Here is a 25,752-nt window from a genome sequence, read left to right on the forward strand (position 1 = left end):
AAAGTAAGTTTAGTTGTGGCATCAATAAGTAGAATAACCTTCTTGGTTTCCCTGCACTCACGATCTAGACGCCTAGGTAAAGTTATCCATTTTCAAGAAATAACTAGCATATGAAAGACCACTGACCAAGGCGCTGATGAATAACTACGAACACGGAGCATGTCGCAACCGATGTTAGCGCGAAAATGATAAAGACTCGAAACCAGCGCGTTGTCATGTCATAACTTCATTTCTCGCGTGGGAATTCATATTACAAGTTAATACATGGTAGCGCTACAATACAGCGTTCCCAGACGATGTTAACATTTAATCTGTTTCTGCTTGGCCACGAAACTGAATCAGAGGCTGCAATGCCGCAGCGTAAACAATTACCAAAGCAACATGCAGCAATTACAGCCATTGTAGAGTTTTATCTGATTCCTATAGCTCTTGTAAGTGCACTCTGAGCATGGGATTGCTTGCACACTTTTGTTGAGGTCACGTAACACACCAATGCAGAACTAGCTTAATTATGTAACTTTTCCAATGCCGTTAGCTGCACGTCTAGCTCGCCGCTTAGCAACGCTAAAGGCATACACCACTACAGAACAGCGAGCGATTGATAAACATACAACTACATAGATGCTAACAGGTAATACATCATTTTTCAAATTATCAGACATGATTTTCGATTAAAACATTCAAATAAATTCATGATAAGAAGATTTTTTATTGTAAAAGAGGCTTAGTGTAGATTTGGTCAAATTAGGTGCATTCGCGTATCTACGTACCTATCTAGCATGCGTATCTTCATACAATGGCCTCGAAATCCCTTGTCCTCAAGAATACCTTTGCCCTAAAGCTCTCACTCTCATTACCCTTGAATCGCACCACCAAACACTTCCTATGTGACAGAGCGACCATTTAAGATGCCGAAAACTGAAAACTCGGCATGACCTCTGTTCCAGGTGGCTGTGATATGTCACGACAGAAGAGCAGTAGAAGACCGGTGATCAGCGGCATCGCCGTTGCATTTGTAGCTTCACTGATGGCACAGGTAAGCGAATAACTCTGCGCTACGGCAACGTATCCAACTTGGTCTACCTCAGCATTGTGTTGAGGAGGGGAACCGTCAACATAACCAAATAATCGACCTTTTACATTGTGCGTGATTCTTTATACGTCGCAAGCAAATCGATCTCACAAACTAAACGTCCAGGCAACGAAATTAAAATTCTGCAGATTATCATCAAAGCCTTGCTGTCGACTGTCTATGCGGCATAAAATAACATTCTGGACGGTGTAACTCAATCATTCATGAATGCACCCAACTATGTGCGAATTCCATTATGTTTGTATTGTATTGTATTGTATTGCATTGTATTGTATTGTATTGTATTGTATTGTATAACCGTCATGGACAATCAACACGGGGCGTGGCGATTACAGTCGATGACAGTTTATTTAGCTATCGACTATCAAGGTATCAAATTACCCCGCCCTTGGTCCACACCCTGTCCACGGCAGCTGGTGTGGACGGCCGACGTGGACCGGGACCAGATCCAGCGGCTCAAGGACCAGCTGGCTGTGGAGACCCGACCGGCCGGCGATCAGTTCGTCAGGTTCTTCGTACCCCCGCCAGCGCGGTCACTCAACGGTGGGTCACGGGGAAGGGGAGCTGGTGGTGGTGGATGAGGAAGGTTATGCTACGATAATGCTGCGGCTTTTCCACAATGAAGCTCGAAAATAAAAGTACATGATAAACCCGTAAAACTCAATACGCCGCTTTTCAGTTTTCATCTGAGGTCACGACTCACGATGCCTATCACTTTTAGTTTTTTTTTTTGTGGTGTCGTGAAATATCTGACATCTGATTACGCCTAGAACTTTGTAGAACTCACGAGCTCTGTACATACTCAAGACTAAGCTATTTTTGTAAATCTGAGTGCAGATCATGCTTAGTGCTTACTGACAAACCAAGGTCCAATTTCAGCGACTGAAACGGGAACGATCTGCTGGGTGAATGCAACATCTCGGTGACATTGGTCTATAAAACAGTTTATAGAAGAAAAAAAACTGACGGAACTTCAGTCAATCTTCATTTTTGTTCGCTGGCTTTTTTGTATTTTGTTGCTGGGAAAATTTTCGTTATTTCACCATGAAATCATTCGCGCGTTACTTATTGTAGACGTGCAATGCCCACACGATAAGAGACATAATGTTTATGCATTGTTTTGTGTCTCTCCATCATGGGTCATATCTCCTGATCATCTCAGCTTCCTGAGACAGAGTTATTAGTTGTCCACCTGGCTCTCCATGCCTCTCACCAGAGAAAGCGGGAAGCCAGCCGTGACAATTACACAACACTCCGGTCCTGATGATAACTACGGTCCTCGAGCGGCGATATTCCTATCTGTTCACCAAGTACCCAAATCATTAAGCGCTTATCTCGAGCTGCTTCTTTTACAATTGATATGCGTGACGGAAGCCAACTAACTTCCTTATTGACTGCATAGCGTTGCTCAACAAATGAAATAATCAAAGATATCTATAAGAATAAACATTTTCTTCATACAAAGACCCTTTATCTTCATACAATACCGAATGTATCTCGATTCAACAGTTCAGAGCAACACATTTGGCTATTGATAAACATGCAATACATTTTTTTTAACTCCAATGCTTTACTTCAAAAGGTGACTGTCGCCAGTCGTCGGACTAGTTCGAGCAATATCATACACATATACACCTCACAACCTGGGTGTTGGCTTCAACGTTCTATGAAAACATCATCTGACATCTCATACCGTCAATAATGACTTTCAAATGTGAGCCATAATTGAATTTTGTCACGACAACATGCAGAAACGGAAAACGTTCCCGTCAACTAACCGGAAATTAGTTCAGTAAGCAGCCCGAACGAAGAACCAGCCAAGACCAGGTTACCAGGACGACATGCTGTTACTAAATATGACGTATCGTGACTTGACGTGACGTCATGTGTCTCAGCGTGACGTGACGTGATAGCGCACGCCGTGACGCGGTGAGGGCGGTGGCAACGCGACGAGACCGGGTTCCTGGAGGGCCGTTGCGCTTTGTCCGCTAAAGCTGCCGCAGCTCCTCATTCGCCCGCTCGTTATTGGAGCTGCTGTGCGTCTCACCAGCTCCCGCGTCAAGCGTGGCTTGCGTATAGCTCCTCTCCTAGTTTGATACCTGCCACAGCCCCTTGTCTATTGGCCGTAGGTGTAGCAGCTTTTAAAGGAAGGGTGCCACCTTTTGGACACAACGCAGTTTTTACAAGATTAGCCTCACATGAACCTAAAAACCGGCTTCACTTACCTATGCTCGAGACGGTCAGCATTGAATCCGCACGTGAAGTTATCATTTGCGAGTTTTGCTGCCAGCATTCGGGCAGGCAAAAATCTTCAGCACTATTTCCTCGTCGTGTTAAGGGTATTTTATAAAACATGAAATCAGCAAAGGTATGTATAAAAGTTATACTTTTGAAGCATGTTTTATCATTTTGAAAGGGTATATTTTTTCTTTATGGTATACACTTAAGTTTTAAAATTTTAATTGGGAAGTTTTTCTAGTAAGTTGCATGAAGGGTGAAGGGTTCCATAGATCTCTTAGCGTATTTACAAATTGCAACCGAGCTCCGCCGTAGGGTATTTTATTTCCGCCGTAGTGTATTTCACTTGGGGGATTTTCTACCATACATCTGCCTGAGCTTAGGGTAATTACAATTTGTCGGCGACGTTAAAAAATGATGCACTTTTTTCGCAGTATAGGATATCGCATGTGCACATTTCTGCCTTTTTGGGTGCGCTTTATCGGTTTTTCGTGAGTAACTCGCGTAAAAACCGTCCGATCGCGACGAAACTTTCAATGCCCCCGATTTTATCAATTTTACACCTACCCTGAAAATTTCATGACCTGACCCAAATAACCTTTGACTTGTGACCTATTTCTCGAGACCATGTTTGGCCCGAATCGCGATTCGGCGTATGTCGGCTCGCATTAGCCGCGCGGTTGCAGTCTTCACGTGGTTTCAACCGTTGAAACATGTGATATGATGCTGGTCCCATGCATTAGGCCATTAGGGTGGGTGTCAAGGTCACCTGAAGGTCAGGTCAGCTCAATGACCTTTGATGACCTCGGTTCATTTTTCGAGTTTTACATGTTTCTAGGCTAGTTTTTGGAGCTGATTTCGAATTTAGCAACCATTTGAACATTACAGGGGGTGTAACGGAATTATCCGGACACCTTTCTTGCAGCTGTAATTAAAAAGCAAAACAATCTGGTACTTTTTCTTTTAACTGAGCTTGTAGCCACCTTTCATAAAAACACAGTGGTGAATGTTCTGAAGCATTTCAGCCAATGAATTTTCCAGCACACTGGCTTTGATGCGGACCAACGCCGTCTAAATCTGTGCCTGCGGTGGAGCAGTGCTTATGGCGGGTGGCTCTTCATGCACCTCCTGCTGAACAAGAGCCCACAGGTTTTCGATTGAATTGGGATCGCGACTTTTCCCAAGTCATAAGCGTTAGCCCAGAATGATTGAAGGTTCTATCGGCATCACTTCCCGTTCTTTTAGGGACTTTTAAGTAGCGCGCCGCCCCGCATGAAGACACCGTGGCTTGAATCAGGCATCAGTGCGCATTCAGAAACCGTGCCCTCCTATGCCGTCTGGTTGAGCGCCTCCAATCATGCTCCACCACCTTCCCTGGAAAAGCTCCACCCTTGCCTATGGGGCAAAACATAAGGGACAAAAACACAAAACAAGACAGATAAAAACAAAGCAAAATTAACTCATTACCTAATGAAATTCAGGCTGGAGCAAATACATAGGTAATAGGTATCTATGTCAAATTACAATGAAAGATTAAAATCAACCTGACCAGTCCTTACGGTCTGGCCTGGTCCTAACCACCTTACTTCGCCTAACTTAACCCAATTCAACCTAGCCTACCACAACACCTGCAGAGGTAACTTCCTGGGAAAATGACGCCCAGGGAGGTGACTGTCCAACTTATTGGAATACTACCATGATTGCTTGTCAAAATGTGTGTCATCATGCTCTTGTTTGACAAGTGATGTATAATAAATGTGATATTCATAATTATCTCCTGACTGTTGACTGTTAAGTGGTCAAAATATTCAAATAATCAGGGTACAATGCTGTGCATCGTGCACACTATTCATGTTGTTTTTGTGTAGGCCCTCTGCACATTGTTGTGTGCACTGCTATGTGCACCTTAAGTAAAAAAGTGACTGGTGGTACATGACAAAAGGTTGTGCAACTGTGAAGTTCATGCCCTTGGTCAAGCTGGTGCCAAATGCCTATAGCTATAGCAGGATCAGTGAGGGTTGTAGACATGCTACATACATTGTGCATTGAAGATATTGGCACAAAGTTCATCCGTAATTACTATGCTTAACACCTAATGTAAGAAGCGACATAAATGCCCAGATGATAAAACTCTCTGGTCAACATCACACAAATTTATTGACATACTTTGCAGGTAGGTAGGGTAACTTTGGGGAAAACGCACCCCTGGGTTAAACGCCTCCCCTAAAAAATCGTATTTCTTATCGACGGATAGGTGTTTTATCCTGTCTGTCAGAACAGCCAGCTGCTTGTTTACGTAGGTCTCTATTTCCGGTTCTGCGTCTTGAGGAGCAGCGTGGGTAGGTGCTGATGTTGGTTTTGGGTGTGGTTTTTGTTGTTTTTACAGAAGATTCCTAATATTTTGATGCCCTCTTTACATCACAAAACTTGCTATTGTGCACATCACTCAAAACTGCGTTTTATTGTCATTCTGTTGAATGTATTATGCTGCGGCGTTAGTGGCGCGTTTTTTGTCAATATTTTGTTGACCGGAAATGGAGTGGATGGGGCAAGACGCCTACTCGATGCATGGGGCAAGACGCCCCCAGTTTTCTGAAAGGGGGCGTTTTGCACGGTGGTGAGAGTGCAGGGTAGCGCCCTGTAAGTCGGGGCCGAAAAGGCCTCTCCCTGTCCTTTTTTGCTGATATATCCTAAACGACTGCAGATATCGTCACCAAACTTTCAGGACTCCTCTGGGCATCCATTTTACACATTGCAACAAAATTTTATTCCAAAGGCTATGGTAGGTTGACCACAAATGACGTCAGAATGACGTCAAGTTCTGCCATGTTCATCATTTTCTGTTGATGGATGGGGTGGGGGCGCTTTGCACATGGGTGTGGGCGTATTACCCAGGGTATGGGGCAAAACGCCCTTTTGTAAGGGTATGCGAAAACCTTTTTGGGGGGTTAAATACCACACGCAGGTGTCTTTTCTTGGTCTCAAAGCGTAGTAAAAAGAATGAGCTACATGATGGTGCCCAAAGGTTTAAGTAATCTGTGTTGGGTTGAGTGTCAGAAGGTTTCGCGCTTAAGGGGGGCGTTTTTGACCTATTCACCCTACATATTTACGTTCATGGCAAATACTTTCGATTTGATTCTGATTCAGAAACTAGTAGCTAGTAAGCTTGCATTTTTGTAGGTACAACAACGACCATATATTAAATAAAAACCTTCTCATGGCATTCATCACATACCTTTTTACCGAACAAGTACCTAGCTACCATGCAATGATTCTAATTTTTTTCCGCAATCCATCTTTATCTCAACTGACACAATGAATTTGAAATACCCTAACAAAACCTATAACTGTACATAAGAAGAATGCAATACTACAAGAACTATGAATTTCTGAAGTTATTCTCACATGCTGGAATGTTGAAACTCTACTTTTGTCGTCCATTTCCACGTTTGATTGAGCCATCATATCGAACTGTTTTCGTTCTTCAGTCACAAGCTTTCGCACAAATCTTGAATTTTTACGCATCATCTTGAACCATGCTCCAGTGTTTCCAACAAGGTACTATGTAACCTCAAAGCAATCTTGATTTGTTACAACAGCTTCAGATCATGATAGGCTTGAGGTTTGTTACACCATTTGCCAGACAAATCTCTACAAAATGTGTATCAATTCCCAAACTAAGTAATTGATCATATCAGTATTTGCAGTTTCCACAAAATATTTCATAATACTTTTCTATGTTTATATAAAGAAACTCAAATAATCCACAAATTGTTAATGAAACACTCCCACTTCAAGAATTCACAGCAATAACAGTACAAGTTCAGAAGGTTGGTTGGTTTGGGTTAAGCACCACATCCAGTGGACCAAGGTGTAAAGTTCAGAAGCAAACAAACATTGCGCCAGATTTCGTATGAAACGCGCCATCGTCCTGAAGTTTCTACCACAGACGGTAGTTCAACCGCAGCCGTAGTGCAAAAACCCCTGCCCACCTTACCCCACGGCGGAGCTCGGTTGCAATTTGTAAATACGCGATCTCTTAAGCATTGTAAAGGAAAAACCTTTACTCGACTTATTTGATGTTCTTTAACTGTTGGCAAATATGGCCAACAGTTACCTACTTGGTTACCTACAACTTAGTTCAAATCATGTTATCTTCTTCCTTTTTATTTGTTCATCTTTTTGTCTCAGTTGCGCCATCAATGCAAATGGCAGAATGATATGTTGCCATGACAACAGGATATGCCAGCCGTCCTAGCTGCCACATCAAACGACCTTGAGTTGTAGTGGTGATATAAACAACGATCTTTTTTTTTGGCCAATGTATTAAATGCAATGTTTCGGTTTTTTGTATATTGTGGACGCGCTAACCACGTCTAAAAATTCAAATAAGTAAAATAGATTCATAGAACAAAAATTTCGGAAGGTGGCACCCTTCCTTTAAGTCGCTTGTTAGAACTGTTGTATGTCGTTCATTACGTTACCAACGGTAGCTCTCCCCTTACAGTTAAAGCTACGATGGCTCCTCTCCTGTCGTCTACAGCTTCCGCAGCTTTACTTGCTGCTCCCATAGCTGCCACAGCCACTCGCCTGCCCATATTAGTTGCCGCCTGCGGCGGCTCACCCACCCATCCGTGTCAAAGCTGCCAGAGGTCCTCTCCTGTCCGTTACAGCTGCCACAGCACCCTGTTCTGCGAAACTTCAGTAGCTCTGCGGTCGTCCGTTAAAACTGCCGCAGCTATGCTTACTGTCAATTGCCTGAAGCTGCCGCAGCTCGCTGCCTTTCCGTTAGAACTGCCACAAAGTCCTCATTTAGTGCCGGTGGTGGACGGTTCTGCATGGCCGGCCGGCGGTCATCGCTCGCCGAAATTCTGCGGTGGCGGCGCTGACGCGAACTGACGTGAGGTGACCAGTGGCGCACGTGAGAGCCGCCGCCTCCCACGGGCGCCGCCAAGATGTGACACCGTCACGGCAGATTCCCACGGCGGTGTGACGCTGCACCGAACGGTTCCGTCGCTGGGGCACTGGCGGTCCGCTTCCGCAGCCGATGAACTGTGCAGAGGCTTTCGTAGAAGGTCCGCCGGTGGCTGACTTGGAGTTCGTAATTTTTTCACGAGAACATTGCCTTTTTGTGCTAGCCAATTGATTCCATCGGTTTTCCTTCTCGGTCTTAGGGACTTCATCACACAAGCCGACGACGAGTTCATCAGGCCCATTTTGCTATATTATAGCAAAATGGGCCTCTACCGAAGCAAAATCAGCTAGTGGTTTAAGTTTCAAAGAAGCTGTCCTTAATTGTTTTATTCTTATTTTATTTGTCTAGGTAAATGGTCACTGTTTTTTAGTTCCGCGAACTCCTCCGAATCAGCTTGCCCGACTAAATCAACTTTCTCCAACAGCTCGTAAGTGGCGTGTCTGCCTGTCACGTTGGAATCGTTATCTCACGTGTGACGTGTAACACCAGGTGACAAGCGTTACTTCCCTCCGCGGCTCGCTGCGTGCCTTCATACCATACATAGATCCCACTCTCCTTCGTCAGCTATCTAGCGATGGTCCTGTCGACAGAGAGGAACTGTTCAGATTCAGAAGTAACGACAGCTATTCAGAACCCAATTATTCAGGACCGTCTGACAACTATTCAGGATCATCTGAGTTCTGACCCATGTTCTCTGCCTCGTCTCGCGAGCCCCGTGTCAGAGGCAACGACGGCAAAGTGACTGCGAAAACTGTTCTGCTGCCTTGTTGCGCATCTGTTAGATGTGCAGAATTATAGAAATACGAACAAGCCATTCTGATTTATTTTCCATGACTTCCCGTATGCAATCTCCTTTTACACTCTGACCCTCTGTGTTTTCTTGCCTCTGCAGAGTTGGACGTCGATCAGCTGAGCGCGGCCGACCTGATTCGACCTCTGAACGCGCCCCAGATACTCTCCCTGGACGTCAAGTGTGGAGCCGACAACATGCAGATTCAGCTCAAATTCGACAGGCCCTTCAATGGCATCGTTTACTCAAAGGTAAGCCGATGATCTCCGTACATCTTAGTTTCCAAGATTTTTTTATTTCTGCTGTTAGATTTCAGTTTTCACTCTTGTTCACGTATTATGGCAATAGACATGGTAGCACACAATTCATTGTTCTAACATACCTATCTCATTTCCTCTGTTCTGGCATTTCTTTTCGAAATCAATTAAGTACCTACAGCAAACGCATCGTCTACACCGTGGCCGACCGACATCAGCAGTCAGCACCGGCACAGTCTATATGGCCTAGGTCCGAAGGCCAGCCACTTTTGACCAGAATGAGCCCACAACACCAAACCCATTTATCGCTCCATTTCTTGTCATTTTTTTAATTATTTTTTCCCTTTATTTTATTCTATTCTTTTATACACGATTATTACAGGCACGGAATTCAGCGCACACGAATCACGGACAGTGTCACACTACAAACATAAGGCATCGTCTTGTAGAAACGGCGCCCACCTTTCTCTGAATTCATCCAGTTTTCCAATTTTAATGGCAATAACCTTCTCCATATGAAAAGACTTAAGTAATGATGGCCGGAACGCCCGTAGATTGGGTGCACATTCTCCATGGCGGCAGTATACTATGAACTGTTTCGCGACAAGCAATATTAAATTCACGACTGCCCTGAATCTCGTTCCACCGAACAGGATGTCTCTCTCGGTGAAAATTTCGTTCCCTACTTTACGGTTAACTACTTCCAATAACGCGCTCCAAAATGGTTGGACTGCCGAGCAGGTGTAGAATAGGTGGGACAATGTTTCGACTTCACCGCAATGATCACAAAAAGGATCCTCGGTTACACCACGAATAAACAAAAATCTTCTAGTTGGAAAGTAACGGTGCGTTATTCTATATTGCAAACTCTGCAGCCTGGTCGACGCTGTAGCTTGGAACGGCAATGCGTATACCTTTCCCCAGTCCATGCCAAAATCTGTACCTTCAGCTGCCCATCTGGTTTGTGCTGTCGGTAACCGTTCTGCGCGCATGATTTCGTAAAAGGCGCGAGTTTTTAATAGGCTTAGCGGAATGTCTTTACCGCGTAGCGAGAGTGACGGCATTGAGTCTCGATCTTCGGGTGACAGTTGGCAGCTGCCGCGCATTAATCGTTTCCAACTAGCCGGAATGGCTCGACACCATCCCATATATGTTATTGGGTTGATGCGGATGCCGTGTCGAAGTAAAAACGATTCCCAGCTTATGATAACGCCCATCTCGTCCACGATGTCTTCTATTAGACAAATTCCCGCTCTAACTAGTTGCTTGTTGAATAAAGTCTTATTATTGACTTTGAGTGCCTTATTTTGCCATAACAGCTGTTGCCTAACTGCTTTACCGCATTCAGGAGTTTTCGCTGGGTGTATGCTCCGAAACCAGAGTAGCATTTCTTTATAAAAATCCGGGACCTGTCTGTTAATTAGCCAGCGTTCTTCAAAGTCTGTGTTTAAAACATTGCCGAGCCTAAACCCTAGCCTATTTTGCAATGCTTTCACAAACGTTGCTCCCTTATGCTTTGCCATCCTACCAAGCCAAGATATTCTGCACGCCTTATTGGTTAATAACAGGTCCGGTGCATTTAATCCCCCCTTTTCGACGGGCATGATGATCGTCGATTTGGCCACCTTGGGCGGCCGTCCTCGCCACAGAAAGTTCATGATGTGGCTCTGTATCATGGCCAAATGCTTTTCTTCCATTCTTGTGACAACCATGTGATACACGAGTTGAGAAACTACTAGGGCTTTTGCAACCGTTATTTTCCCTTTTAGGGTGAGTGCTCTTTGTGACCAGTCTTGGAGCGTGCCTTTAACCCGTGAGTCGATGGCTTCAAAATTGATAGGTGCACAATTCTGGGTAGCGCTAAACCATACACCGAGAATTTTCGTTTTTTTAACTGGTGAGCATCCACAGATTGTTTGCTCGCAGTCTTTCTTTGAGCCAACCCACATAAACTCACACTTCCTCATATTTAATTCTAGCCCAGACAAATTGCCGAATTCCCGAACCAAGGCAATGGCTTTAACAGCAGATACGTGGTCCTGTACAAATAAGGTCATATCGTCGCAGTATTGAGTTGACTTGAAAATCTCGCCCGATACATTAATACCTCGGACCTCGTTCGCGCTACGGATCTTAATGGCTAGAGTTTCTAGCACGAGTGCGAAGAGTAGCCCACTCATTGGACATCCCTGCTGTAGTCCCCTACCTGCTGAGAACCATGGTGAGGTGAACCCGTTGTTGATAACGGCTAACTCGTTTCTGTTGTGCAAAAGTTTAACCCATTGAATGAAATTTTCGCCGAAGTTAAACAGTTTTAAAACTTCATACAGAAACGCGTGCTCAACACTATTGAAAGCATTGCGGAAATCGAGGGCCATAATTATTCCTTCTAGCTTGTCCGCGTTAGTGTAATGAATCACATCAGCGATGGTTCGGAGGTTCGTCCCAATATACCTACCGCGTATTGACCCTGTCTGATCCGGCGACACGATGTCGCGAATGACCGACATCGTGCGATTTGCTAGAACCTTCGCCACTATCTTGTAGATGATATCGAGTAAACAAATTGGTCGTTTATTCTGGATAAGCTTGGGGTCGCCTTTCTTTGGGATTAGAGTTATTACTCCCCTACGCTGGGTGATGAAAAAAGTACCCTCTTCCCTAGCCTGGTTAATGTATAAAACAACGAGATCACCCATTTCTTGCCAAAAGTGTAGGAAAAATTCCTTAGAGAATCCGGAGACGGACGGGGCTTTATTATTCATCATCCCTTTTAATGCTATTTCACATTCCTGTTTACTTATGTCGCCATCACATTTTCTTCTATCTGCCTGGCTCAGTCTGGGAAAATCTGCGGGTATCAGAAAACGGGCCACATCGGGCGGCCCGTCAGCCAAAGCTTGAGTAGCATACAAGCCTTCGAAATAATCCTTGCAATAATTAAGAATTTCTCTATTTCCTGTGATAATTTCCCCGTCAGTTCGCTGCAAAACATGTATACTTTTCTCTTTGTTTCTACGTTCGCATAGCCTCAAAAAGTATTTTGTTGGCCTCTCCCCTTCTTCTAACCACCTAGCCCCCGATCGTATCATGGCAATCTTACCTTTTTCTTCTTCCGCTCGGTCCAAGGTTTCTTGTAACGCTCTGCACCTATCTACTCGCTCAGCTGATGGGTTTTCCGCTATCTCTTGTTGAAGCTTATCCAAGTCGCCAATGAGTGCATTATATTCTTTTCGTCTTTCTTGAGCCTTATGTTTACTAATTTTCATACTACGCACCCTGATCTCACTTAGTAACATTTCTATTTTCAATCCCAGATCAACAATTCCCTCATAGAGTCCCTGGCCGCCATTAGCCTTCATAATCTCCTGCCTCGCCTCGTGAACGAACTGTAGGTCTTCTAACAGGCGGTTATCGAAGCGGAACAGGCCCCTTCCCCTATCATTCGTGTGCACGCTCATTTCTAGATTAACAAGACTGTGATCACTGTAAATACACGGTTTGATCTCAGCCCTTCTAATTACACTATTAGCCGACATGCTCTGAGATACAAAGATATAGCCTATACGGGATCCTTGCACCGGATTGTATCTTCGCCATGTATACCGTCGAGTATTTGCATGCCGCTCCCGCCAAACATCGACCAGACTGCAGTCCTCTAACATGCTTCTAAGTGTTTGCGCCGGTCTTTTATTTCTAAATCGACCTACTTGTACGTCTAGGGGAGAAAGCTGGACATTGAAATCCCCAGCCATACAAATTTCTGTGTAACCTTCCTCGTAAATGACGTCTAACCTTTGTTTCATATTACTAAAAAAAGTGAGTTGCTGCTGACTATGTCCCTGTGTGGGTGCATATACTGCGAGCAGCGCAAATTTAAGAATCTCGTGATTAAAACCAAGGACGAGAAGCCGGCCATCATTATCGTTGTGCAACACAGTGACATCAAAGGTTAGGGATCTGGGTAATAACACCGCCACACCGCCATCGTGGGTACTGGGCCCGTGCGACAAATATATGGGGCTACCCCATTCTGCTTGCCAGTAAGTGTAATCATGCACACTGCTGTGTGACTCTTGTAGCACTATTATATGATTCGGATAGTGCCGATGGAAAAACCTAAACAGAGACCTTCTTTTTGACATTGACCTCAACCCTCTGGTGTTAAATGTAACAATGTTTAACTCTGGCATCTAGAGGTAAACGAAACCGACCAGCTATATGGACTATCAAACACATCCCAGCCATAAGGGAAGTCCAAATGACACACCGCATATTGACCTTCCTCTAAAAGGCAGCCGTCGATCCCCTCCCCACCCATGCTCACCTCCTCAGACTGCGCTGTCCGGAGTCTCACCGTCCCGTCCCAGCAATCCCGGCGTGACGTCACCCCCCAGCACACCCGCCCCGGCCGCTCGGCCGTCGACTCAGCACTGTGTGACCTCGGCCAACCCCACGGGCAGGGAGGCCGGCGCACGGGCGGCGCCAGCACTCCCGGCGCCGGTCGGCGGTACTCGCTATTCAATACTCGCCGCGTAGCACTCGTTCGCATTGAATGCGGTTCCGCACGCATATTTTTTGACCATGTGGGATCATGCGCACGTAAATGAGGCCATGCCTGGTATGCACACTGCTTATTTCACCTCTCTTACGCGCGGCACGCAGCTTCATGAACGCATTGTGTGCTCCCGTGGTCAGCATCTCGTTGATGTAGATCTGATCTTGTGGCTGTCGTCGGGCTCCATTCCCGTCTCTCTGCAGATGAGTGCGAGCGTCGTAGATAGCGTCTCGGGTGCTACCGGGTCCCCATCTAGCGAACCGGCACACGATTTTCTTGCCTCGCGCCGTCCGGTAGCATTGCACGATGTCCTCCTCATGAACTGTCACCGATGGCACGTGCTGCTGTAGTACGGCTCTGGTGGTAGCCGCGACATCCTCCTTCCAGGGCTCCTCCTCTAGCTCCGGGGGTAGGCCAGGGAGGCCAGGGCCGTCCAGCACTAAATACGGAGTGTTCCCCTCGCGCCGAAGCTCTTCCAGTTCATCCTCCATAAAGTGGATCCTGCTGTCCCGGGAGTCGACGGCTTCGTGCAACTGCTGAATGACGTTGCCCTGGTCGTTGACGTGGCTCTCCAGCTCGACGACTCGCTGACAGAGCCCGGTGATCTCCTCCCTGAGACCGGCCACAGTGTTCTCGAAGCGCTCGGTCAGCTCTGCCGTCTGTTTGTCTAGCGCGCGCTGCAAGAACTGCTGAATTGGACCCAGCTGCTGGTCGGTACTGCAGTCTCCATCATCTGCGGATGTGTCCGAGCTGGTACCGGCACTGACCGCTCGTTGTCGTTTGGCTGGGCTCCGCTGACGATTTAGGCGGTTGACCATGGACCGGACGTCCACCTGCCCACGGCTGCCGCTGAGTGCGCCACTGCGATTGGGGGCGCCGCCGGGCCCAGTGGGCGTCGGGTCGGCCGGCGAGCTCCGAGCCGGGCCGGCGGCCGGCCGACCGCCAGGGGCGTGGGGCGGTAACCGGCTGCGTGGCCGCTGTCCCTTCCCATCGGCAGGCGCACCGGGCTTCTGGCGACTAGACATGGCTTGCAGTCGATGCACTATGTCCCAGCCACTGATGCACGCGAACGGCTTTCGCAAGCAATCTCACTGGTGTCACGACGGAGTGACTGTTTTGGGGCACACCACAGCCGCCCGCCGGGCGGAGGTCAGGTGGGCCGACCAGCACACCGCGGAGCGACCCCGCGCGTGACCGCCCGGGTCAGGGTCAGGCGGCGAACTTCCATTTCTTGTCATTTATTTGCCACCGACACATCAAAGCAATCACTTTGATCAGTACAAGCAATTCAGTTTCAACACTATGAAGGCTCCTTGAAGTGACTGTCCTGCGTATTTCATTGTCAGTTGTCCCCTACCTATATCCCAGCGAACCCGCCCGCCTACTAGACGACAGCAATTACCTCGTCCCGCCCGCGGCATTTCACGGTGTCATTGTCAACAACTTTCCTTCCGGTTTTCGGCACCAACTCGCCGAGCTGTTTGTCGTCAAATTGCCGGCCGAGCGGACGCCATTTTCGGCCGAGCGTGCCGAGTATCGGTCGTTAGTCTCCGTCTCGGCAATCAGAGTGTGTATGTAGTGGAGACGCGTTTGTGACGTCATCACTTCACCGAGCGTGACGTCACACATGGTGTGAGGGGGCGGGTCAAGTGCCGGAAATGGTGAGGTTTAATTGCGGTTAATTGGTTTATGTGACAAAGCTGCACGCTACGATTGGAGAGACGAGCAGCGTTACTACGCATGAAGCTGTAAACAGAACAAATCTAACTATGCCGTCCAGCACCTGTCGTGTTTAATGAGGCATATCATCCCATTTCAGCACTTACCTCACCATATCGACTGTCACCATACATCATAGGACCAGTAACTCAATTGTGGTGATATAGGGATAATTTACGTCCACTGACTACTGATCACCGAAGTCGGCGCGTGTCTGTGGTCGCATCCGTCATGTCGTGTGCACATGAGGCGTGCTCAAGCTAAACTTTGCCCTACCGTGACCACTTACCTACAAACTGGTTACAGTAGTTACACAATTGTAACTTGTGAGGTAATTGCTACTCAGCCATAACTTCTGACAATATACCCTGCTTCTGACCTTCTGGTGGCCTCTGACGTGAGTGATACATTAGAGGCTGAGTATTATACATGGACTCTCTGCATGAGTCCCCATGCTGCATTGTCATTTAGGTACAAATTCTTTTTCACCTTTAGTTCGCCCCTTCAAACTGTCACCCCTCGTCCGATATGACCCCATCGCTGTCTCTGCAGGGCTACTTTTCGTCCAAGAGCTGCCACCATGTGGCCGGTGGAGGCGGGAGGACGTCACGCTCCTTCACCATCGGCGCCGACTCGTGTGGCACGCGCTTTAGTCGCCACGAGGACGGCAGGGAGTACATGGAGAACAGCATCGTCATCCAGAACGACGCCGGACTGCAAAAGGTGGGCTGCTCGACAATGGCGAGGGTCTGAAATCTGTGGCGTCGGGTATACGGACAGCAATTATTTTGTCGAGAGCAGGGGCTGCTTGTAACCTATAATTGTCTGCTTGGATTTTTGTTTGTTTATCTCTTGGACATTTGAGCATACCCGTAAGAGATTTGAAAATCTACATCTATAAATTCATCTGGATATTGGAATCCTATTGTTTGAATTTTCTTTCTCCATCCCTCCGCCATTAGTCAAACAGGAGAGAGTGGATGATAAAACACGTCATGACACACTGACATACAGGACAGGAAATAATTGCTCGTCTCGGCCGAGGCGAGGGAGATCCTCATCAGATAAACGCTATCGCCTCACAGCGACGCGCGCGGTTGAAATAATTACAACAGGCGGACACTTTCTCCTCCTAATTCAAATTATATTTGTGCCCGCGCCCCTGTCCCAGAACAAGCCCCGATAGCCCGCGGTGGACGAAGATACGGCGGAATCCCACCGTGCGTTGACCCCTGGGTCTTGAATGCTAAATGCTGACCTCTGACCCCACCACTCTCACGCCTGACCTCGCGTCAAGATCGAGGTCACAGGGTTAGTCGGTGCTGACACCGGCCGTTCACGACGGCCCGGGCAGGAGGATGATACGCGCACCTGGGCGCAATAATTAGATGTGCGCTCTTGAATTGGAACACCTGTTTCAAGACTTTATCTGACCGCAACATTTTAAAATGTTGTTTTATCATGGGCGGCAATTTTTGCGCCGTCTCTCGACGCCAGTTTACAATAAAATTGCTATTTAGGAATGCGCTACTCACGTAAAAGGTTTCATAGCGATTAACCTAGCTGTGCAGTGTGCTTTCAATAGTTTCATTATGCTCCTGAACCAACGCCCGCACAAAGCCCATAGCTCTCCTGGCCGTGTTGGCGGTGCGGGTAATTAGCATTTAACCCGCCAGTCGGTGAACTTCCTGTTATTCCTGTTACATTTGCCAGCTGATCAAATGGTGCCCGTGAACAGACAAATGCTACCTACTGGTTGTCATATCTCTCGCACATCCGTTCAATCATGCCATCCCTTTTTCGGTGCAAGCCAAAAGGATGTAGATCCTCGCATCTCTAGCAAAGGACCCTAAACATCCTCCCACCATGACGGACGGATTCCGTAGTAGCCCCGAATCACCCACTGATTTCTAAGGAATCTCTGCCCCGGCCGAGCCACTCGGAAGCTGCGTGGTTCCGGTCCGCGCGGCGGCTGTTCCGGTGCCGGGCAGAGCGCGGAGAAGAGGCAGAGTGTCTGTGGTCGGTTCCGGTGTGCCTTTCTCACCCTCGCCGCCAACACGACCTGCGGTTCGGCACCGTTTTCCGCCGCTCTCCGGCGCACCCAGAGAGGTTTCTGTGGGTCCCGGCGCGCCTCTGAAGCGGGGCGAACGGCGTTCAATCATCAGAAGTGACTGTAAAAACCGTGCTGCGCCCCGCACTTATTTATCGCCTGGAGGATGCACCCGTGGTAATACGGGCGGGGTCAACCACCGTGACCTGTCGCCCATACCGTGAACTCGTGCCACCACATTGTACTATACCGCCAACTAACGGAGACTGTCGTATAGTGTTACACAGAGCGAAGCGTGCAGCAAATGTATGTAGTGGGACGAACTGTTGATTGCGGCTAGAATAAGCTACCATTGAAGTAGCGCTGTCGACGGTGTCATCAGTTTGAGTCGCATGCTCCTTTTCGCTATCTCACGGATGCTGGCGTATTTAACGTCCAGGGCCTCGTTTCATAAAGCGAGTCCGTAACTTACGCCGGTTTTTGGTCTTGTATTGCAAGTGCATGTGAAGCAATAAATTTATTTCCCCTTCTCCCTTCTGTTCTTGCTTGCATAATAAATTAATTCAACGATTCAAACTACACGGAAAAAAATATTTACTCCCCTAGGTGGGGTTCTGACGTCCCAAATACAGTACCTATATTAGAGTAGATATTCGCCCTATTTTGGAGTTCTATCCATAACTCCCTAAAACTATCAAAAGGCGATTCATTACTCCCTTGGTGTTTTGAAACTCCCTTGTAAAACGCAATTGAAACTCCCTTTTAGGGAGTGAAAAATAATAGGGAGTAGTGGAACCTAAGAGGAGTAATAAAACTCCTTATTAACTACTCCTTATTCCGGAGTTATGATCGCAAAAGGGAGTTTCACTACTCCTGTTCTGCAAGTGAAACTCCTTTAAATTTGTCTGTGGAGTAATGTCACACCGAAAACGAGACATGCTAAGTGGTTCCAAAACTCCCAAAAAGGTACTCATCCCAAATACAGTACTTATATTAGAGTAGATAAAGTTAACATTCTGGAGTTTTCCAAAAAGGGTGTGATGTCACCCCAAATATACGGGTTGAGTCACTCCTAATTTTGGGCAGGACGCACATTGCACAAGCCCCAACTGACATAATCAGAGCATTTCCAGCTGGAATTTTAACAAATATGGATCATTTATACCGTTATCATTGCAAAAAAAAGTTACTATGATGCTATGACGTGACGTGTGTTGTGAGGCTGAAATAAGAACCAGTCTCTTCCTATTTCTTTCGCGCATTTCGGAGACACAGTTTAGCTATAGTGTAATAAATAACCAGCAGACGGAAAAAAAAAAAATCTCGAGCATATCCAACAAAAACACTGGATTATAAACAATATTTCTTCTGTATTCTCGTCAACCAAATCATGCATGTAACAGCAGATTTAGCACAAGATGGCCAGGAGCCACAAGGATTTGCCACTGGGTTTACAGAAAATCTGCAGCAGCATCCAGTATCATCCAGTATAGCAGCGTCCAGCAAGTACAGCAATGGTGAACGAAGCAGCTATCATAGATGTTAACCCTCGCCCTGGCAGGGGGCGGGGTCGATGCGACCCCACCCCCTAAGGATTTTCAAAGATAGCGTAAAAACGGCGGCGCACAGCACCGCCAAATTTGGCACTGCCTATGGGGCAACCTTTTTACATGAGACCTGAAAATTTCAGATCCGGGTGACCTTGGGTCAGGTCACCAGGTCAGAACAACCGGTACAAGGTCATGGTCAAATTTCAATTTGTTTATGCACCTGTCCAACTCACAATTTTGGACTGATTTCCTTCAAACTTTCAGGATGTACTAAGTTCACCGAGTTGTATAACATATTGTTCGGGTTTTTATGTCGCTGACCTGAGGTCAGTTAGAGGTCATTACGTCGTAATGTTAAGCCTATGGGAAAATATTAAATTCGGAAAATATTGAAGATATCCGCTTCGTTCTATCACTTTTGTGCTTTGAAACCACAGTACTTAGCATTATGCCACTTGGTGCTTCTTTGTTTGGTGTACTTATCCAAGGGTCAGGTCAAATGAGGTCAACTGAGGTCAAATGACGTTTGTGCCGATAACTTGTCACATAATAAAGATAAAGCTTTCAAAATGGTACCATTCTGTTTCTCTTGAACAGCCGAGTCGAATGATATGCAACATTAAGCATTTTGACCATTCTTAAGACTTAAGTTGTACTTAGGTTGTGCTTAGTATTTCAAATACACCTAAGCAAGCAAAAAAAAAAAGTACATCGTTCGACGCGCCTTGACGTGCTGAGTTCACTGTTGCTTTTGTTTTTGTTCTATCTTAATTAGATAAAAAGTTAGAAGCGAAAAACTGTTGACCTGTTTTAGCGTTGCACAGGGGTGAGAACTCCAGGGGGCCCACATACCTACCAAATTTGGTGTTTCTAGGTGCCATAGGAGGCATTAATGTTGCATATCATTCGACTCGGCTGTTCAAGAGGAACAGAATGGTACCATTTTGAAAGCTTTATTTTTATTATGTGACAAGTTATCGGCACAAACGTCATTTGACCTCAGTTGACCTCATTTGACCCAGCCCTTGTTATGAAAAATGACCTGCCAGGGTGAGGGTTAAAAAATGAACACATTTTTATGCAGAAACAATTGAGATGTGAGACTCTCCATAACACTGTAACACGGTCATAGGGGTGTGATTCTAAACACACATATCCAGCGCCGTGCTGGTGGTGCGAGTTTTCCGTGGCGTGCTGGGAGGGGGGGGGGGGGGACGGCGTTTTCGCGCCCCAGTCTAACTCGGCTCTCGGGTCATCTAGCGACACGCGGTAAACGGCACTTCGATAGTCAAAAATAATGAAGAAAATAATCCTGTCATTTTTAGATCATGTCAAAGATCAGGTCACCAGAGGTCATCAAAGGTCAAATTTTGCCTCTTTCAATAGTTTAAAGTTTTTGAAAACCGACGCATAACTTGGGAACCAAAAAGAGCCACTGCACCGCGAAAAGGCGCGTTCGATAGCCATTTTTAACGCTCTTTCGTAATGTGTCCTCAGATGTGACCTCAGGTCAACAGTTTAGCCTCTAGAGAGAAAAAAGAACTCCACAAATAACCGTTTTACGAAAATAATAGTGTATTTCTGTAATCACCTTTGACTCAATAGAGTCGCGACATTGCTGTTGGCAGCATCATAAAAAACATCATCGGCATTGAAAATTTTACTTAACCCGCGCGGGGCTGGGGTCTCCAGCCGAACGCGCGGGGCTGGGGGGGGGTAAATTTTACCCCCCCCTGTTATCTCCCGAACTAATGGTCCGATTTGGAAAATTCAAACGCCAATCGAAAGCTCTCATCACGAACTACTAAAAACATGTACTTAATTTAAAGTTTGAGGTCAAGGTCAAGGTCAGGTCAAGGGTACAAATTGCAAGTTTCTACAGTATCGGCCTTGCACCGTAGTTGCCGAAGAATGGAGTCATGGACTGAGACTGATCGCCCAAAACGTGTTCTTAGGCTACCAAGACAATATTCTTTGCATACAATATCATTCAGAGGTCAAGGTCAAGGTCAGGTCAGGTCAGGTCAGGTCACCAAAAAACAAAATATAGAAAAGGGCATGTGCGACACATGTTTTATGGGTCATTTTACTCATAGAATTCAATAGGCACACTCAATAAGTGATATGGACCACCTCTGGATGAATTTCAGGTCGAGGTCAGGTCAAGGTCAGGTCAAGTGAGGTCAAATTTTGAAGTTGGTTGTTAAGGCCTAAAAAGGTGTCTATCTGATGCAGTTTTTCACGGCGAATCGAATGGTGCTATTTTTGTTTCCGTACGAGGTCTAGAACTTCCAAAAAAGTCATTTTTCAAAAAAATTGTGTGTCGTGACGTCATACAATTTTGAATAACTCCCACATTTTTGAACCGATTCTTCTAAAATTTGGTATGTAGGTGCACATAGGCCACGTCTCTGACATATATTCCGGTTTTTTCGATAGACTCAAAATTTTGGATTTTATAATGATTTTTCCAAAAAAGTCAGTTTTTTGAAAAAATTTAGGCCAAAATCCAAAATTTTCAAAAAACCGAGAAAGCCATTTGATAGACAAAGTAAAATTACGTATAATCTTTTTTGTTACGTCTTGATTCCTTTAAAAATGAAGATGTTAGCGGCGTTTGAACTTTTGCCGTTTTTGAGGCGAAAATGGCGAACATGACGTCACTAAAACGTCAATTTCTCAAAAAATTTCCGACAGATTTCGCTCAAATTTTCAGGGAACGTGTCAAATTGATGTAAGAAAAGGTACTGAAAGTTTGGCGGCGCTGCGCGCCGCCGTTTTTGAGATATCGCAAAAATTCGCGAGGGGGGGTAAAATTTACCCCCCCCCAGCCCCGCGCGGGTTAAGGTCAAGGTCATGACTTGACCGGAAAAGGTCATGCTGCATATCGGTCGATTCTTTTCGTCAAGCTGAACACATCTGAGGTTTTTTACCGCTCTAGCATGTCTCTCAATCGATGTTATAGACTTAGAGAGTGTTTAGAACGACGTTTTCTCCCATTCACTTATAATGGAGATTGCGCAAAATTGCCCTGGCATTAGGTCATCGATATGAAAGTTCTGAGATATAGGTATATTTTATAGATTCTTTTACTTTTATCAATCGCCGAAAATTGCAATATAATCATTCAGTCGGTGTAGCTACTACGAGCATTCTTTCTGCGGTGAGGTCACTTGAAGTGGCCTGGTGACCTGACCTTTGGCGACCTGGGTCTGAAATTTTAACAACATTTGTGGGAAAAGATGCATGAGCAGGTGTGCCAAAGAAGACGGTGGCTCCACGCAGCCATTTGTGAGCTATCTGCGAAAACCACGGGGGGGGGGGGTGTCCAAACGCTCTCCCCGGTCAGAGCGGGTTTAAATCGGTATTAGTCGCTGCATCTCGCGACGGCACACATGCTCGTTTTTTCCGCGAGCCTCTAGCTCAAGTTGGAAAGAAATATGGGAAGGGGATTCGCCCCTCGACGTGGGTGCATGCAGAAAACCGGTAGGTCCGGGGACGGTTAAGGTTATACAATATACACACTGAGGCTCAGCATCCATGCACAGTGTGCATTGCACACACTGTCTCCGTGAGGGTTGTGCTGGATGAATAGACAACCACGCGTTGGACACTATTCGTTTATCCAACGTATTCCTCGTCGTGGAACGGGCTTCCGAGCGTGTTTGCCAACCATGCTTGCCAGCATTATCTGCAATGGAAAATGTTCCGTTGTGACTAAAAAAGACAATATTTTAAGTCTGCATAGGTGGGGTCAATGGGTTTCTGAGAAACTTTGTCTAGGAGCTAGGGACATTCCCAACATCTGATGAAATTTGATGCAACTATTAGGTCACTGCATTGGGCGAGGAGTGATGTTTGCTCTGCTCTGCGCTCAACCTTTGCAATTGATAACTTGAGCTTTTTAACATTTCCGTATAACATTTTATATAACTAACATTTCCACAAACATTTCAATTCCGGAATTCACGCTTGAGTGCATTTGTCTTTTGATGTGGCGGGTAATTTTCGGAAAATAATTGAGATAGGCCTATTCTAATAAAGCAATATATATACATACACGTATTTTTTCATATGCCTTTCATTAAAACCAGTTTCATTGTTTAACCCTCGCCGGCACAAGGGGGGGGGGCAGGTTTTTCGCAAATAACTCGCGCAAGAAGCGGCTGATCGCGACGACACTTTCAGTACCCTCGTGTTAATCAATTTTACACCTACCCTGATAATTTCATGACACTGACCCAAATGACCTTTGACCTGTGGCCTAGTTTCCAAGACCATGTTTGGCCAGAATCGCGATTCGGCGTACGTCGGCTCGCATTACCAGCGCGTTTGCAGTCTTTTCGTGGTTTCAAGCGTTCAAACATGTGATATGATGTTGGTCTCATGGATTAGGATGGGTGTCAAGGTCACCTGAAGGTCAGGTCAGGTCATTGACCTTTGGTGACCTCGGTTAAAAACCATTTGAACATTTACAAAGTAGTTTTCGTGCCTTCGTAACATGTTACGAGGCTGTCAGAGGCGGTTGACACCTATGTACTACAAATACCCGGCAGCACCCTTACTGGTTGACCTGACCTGACCTGGCCTACATGCATAAAGACATCATCTGTGATCAAAACCAACATGATATTCGTGATCAGCGCCCCGAAAAAAAACAGCAGCCACCCTTTACGATGTTCTTGCAGGTCCCGATTTTCCCGACCTTTGGGTCATTGACCTGACCTAGAAGGTCAACCGATGACCTAGGACCTCAAAATTGGGTATCATCGGCTTCCTCTTGTCAAGGGCAACACGCTCGTTTTTTCCGCGAAGCTCTAGCTCCATCAGGGGCCAAACGCCAGGGAGGTCGTACCCCCCCCCCCCTGTGCCGTCGAAGGACGCAAAATGGCCTGTGCCGGCGAGGGTTAAAGTATAAATTACCTTATGAAAAGGCTACACTGAATATGGGGCATGGATCATGCAGCACAGATAACCAATGACATTCAGGTACTCAGATTATTTTTCAAAGAAAGGAGCAAAATAGAGCAAAAAACCGGAACATGTAAACCATTACCCCGGGTTTCCAAAAACTGTAAATCTTTTATTAATTTTCGTTTTCAACCCTTGTATGTTCTGCCATGACAAGTCTACGACAAAGGGGAACAGGCGGTGATGACGTTCATTGCATTCTCTAATTTTGCCAAAAGTGTATAGCTACCAAAAAAGAATGATTCCGGGAAGAGCCGGCATAAGTACTGGACGTCAATATTTTGGGCAAAGAAAAAAAACATTAATATGTCACGAAGCAAATATAACTGTTGAACGCATCTCCAAAGTCGCAGCGAGAAGGGACTTGCCTGAATTGTGAGCTCGAAGATCCTGTCAGTTATATGCAGTGAGATGATAGTTGCTGCTGCGAGAGCGTCGTCTCCGAGCGTGTCGTCACCACTCCCACCTTTTCCTGCACCACTCTCCGCCGAAAACTCTCACAACCCACTGACAGTCCACTGACACCACCACCGGCATGTTCACTGTATGGCGCAACTGCCAACCGACTGCTGCCTTGAAAATGGCGTCGAATAACGCACGTGCATCAGCGCCGCGATGGCGGCAAAACTCTTTCAAGAGGAGTTTCAGGTCTTTTTTCGGAGTTCAGTTACTCTTCTTTTCTTTTGACTGTTCTCTCGGTTCTTCGTTAACTCCCTTTGCGGTGAATTACTCTGCATTGCGTACTTCCATGCTTATTCGAACTGTCACAGCAGAGTAACAAAACTCCGACCGGGTTTGTATACTCCGAGCGGTTATGCATGGGGAGTAAATGAAATCCCAATCTCTTTCCTTTACTCCGACAGATAAAGTGAGGTACTTTTATTACTCTTCCTCGCCATGAAATACTCCAAAATGAATGGTATATGAACACCATCAAAAGGAGTTTTCAAAAAAAGGTGTATGTAAATCTCTCGCGGAGTAAATATTTTTTTCCGTGTAACGTTATCGCTTCACATGCACTTGCAATACAAGACCAAAAACCGCCGTAAGATACGGTCTCGCTTTATGAAACGAGGCCCAGGCCCGTATATCAACCAGTACCTGTTGTGACCAGGGGAAGCATCTGTTTATGGCAGAATTCTACCAGCCAGCGCATATCTCTATAGCGAACCATTTCCATCCTTTTTCTCCGCGGTAAACCCTCGCGGGCCTGGGGGGGGGCGTTTTTCGCCCCCCCCTGGCGAATATTTGCGATAACTCCCGAACGCTTAGGGATAGGAAGGCGAAACTTTCAGTACCTTTACTCCCATCAATTTGACATCTTCTGAAGTAAAAAATTTGGACCTAGCCCCCTTGATGACGTCACAAGGTCCACTTTCTTCCACAGGACAAAATGAAAGTAGGCAAACAAAACAGCATCAGCAGCGCTTTCAAATAATAGGTGCCAGGTCTGAAGACGCTCACAAGAAAAAATCACTCGCTGAATAATGCTGCTCGGTATATTCCGTATTGTGTGGGTCCATTTTTCTAGACCCCTGCACGGCAAACTTC

General features: G+C 46.2%; 1 protein-coding gene across 1 annotated transcript in view; it reads left to right on the plus strand.

The window, feature by feature from the left end:
• Positions 1 to 25,752, plus strand: part of LOC122390689 — a 60,677-nt gene that overhangs the window by 16,360 nt on the left and 18,565 nt on the right. Inside the window, exons 2-5 of the mRNA XM_043383863.1 lie at positions 948 to 1,036; positions 1,507 to 1,636; positions 9,199 to 9,347; positions 16,183 to 16,353. Of these exons, the coding sequence (XP_043239798.1) occupies positions 959 to 1,036; positions 1,507 to 1,636; positions 9,199 to 9,347; positions 16,183 to 16,353 (528 nt within the window). The 5' untranslated portion in view covers positions 948 to 958. The remainder of the gene's footprint in view (positions 1 to 947; positions 1,037 to 1,506; positions 1,637 to 9,198; positions 9,348 to 16,182; positions 16,354 to 25,752) is intronic.

Source organism: Amphibalanus amphitrite, unplaced genomic scaffold (genome assembly GCF_019059575.1).
Source record: "Amphibalanus amphitrite isolate SeventyFive unplaced genomic scaffold, NRLGWU_Aamphi_draft 000405F_arrow, whole genome shotgun sequence".
Taxonomy (NCBI): domain Eukaryota; kingdom Metazoa; phylum Arthropoda; class Thecostraca; order Balanomorpha; family Balanidae; genus Amphibalanus; species Amphibalanus amphitrite.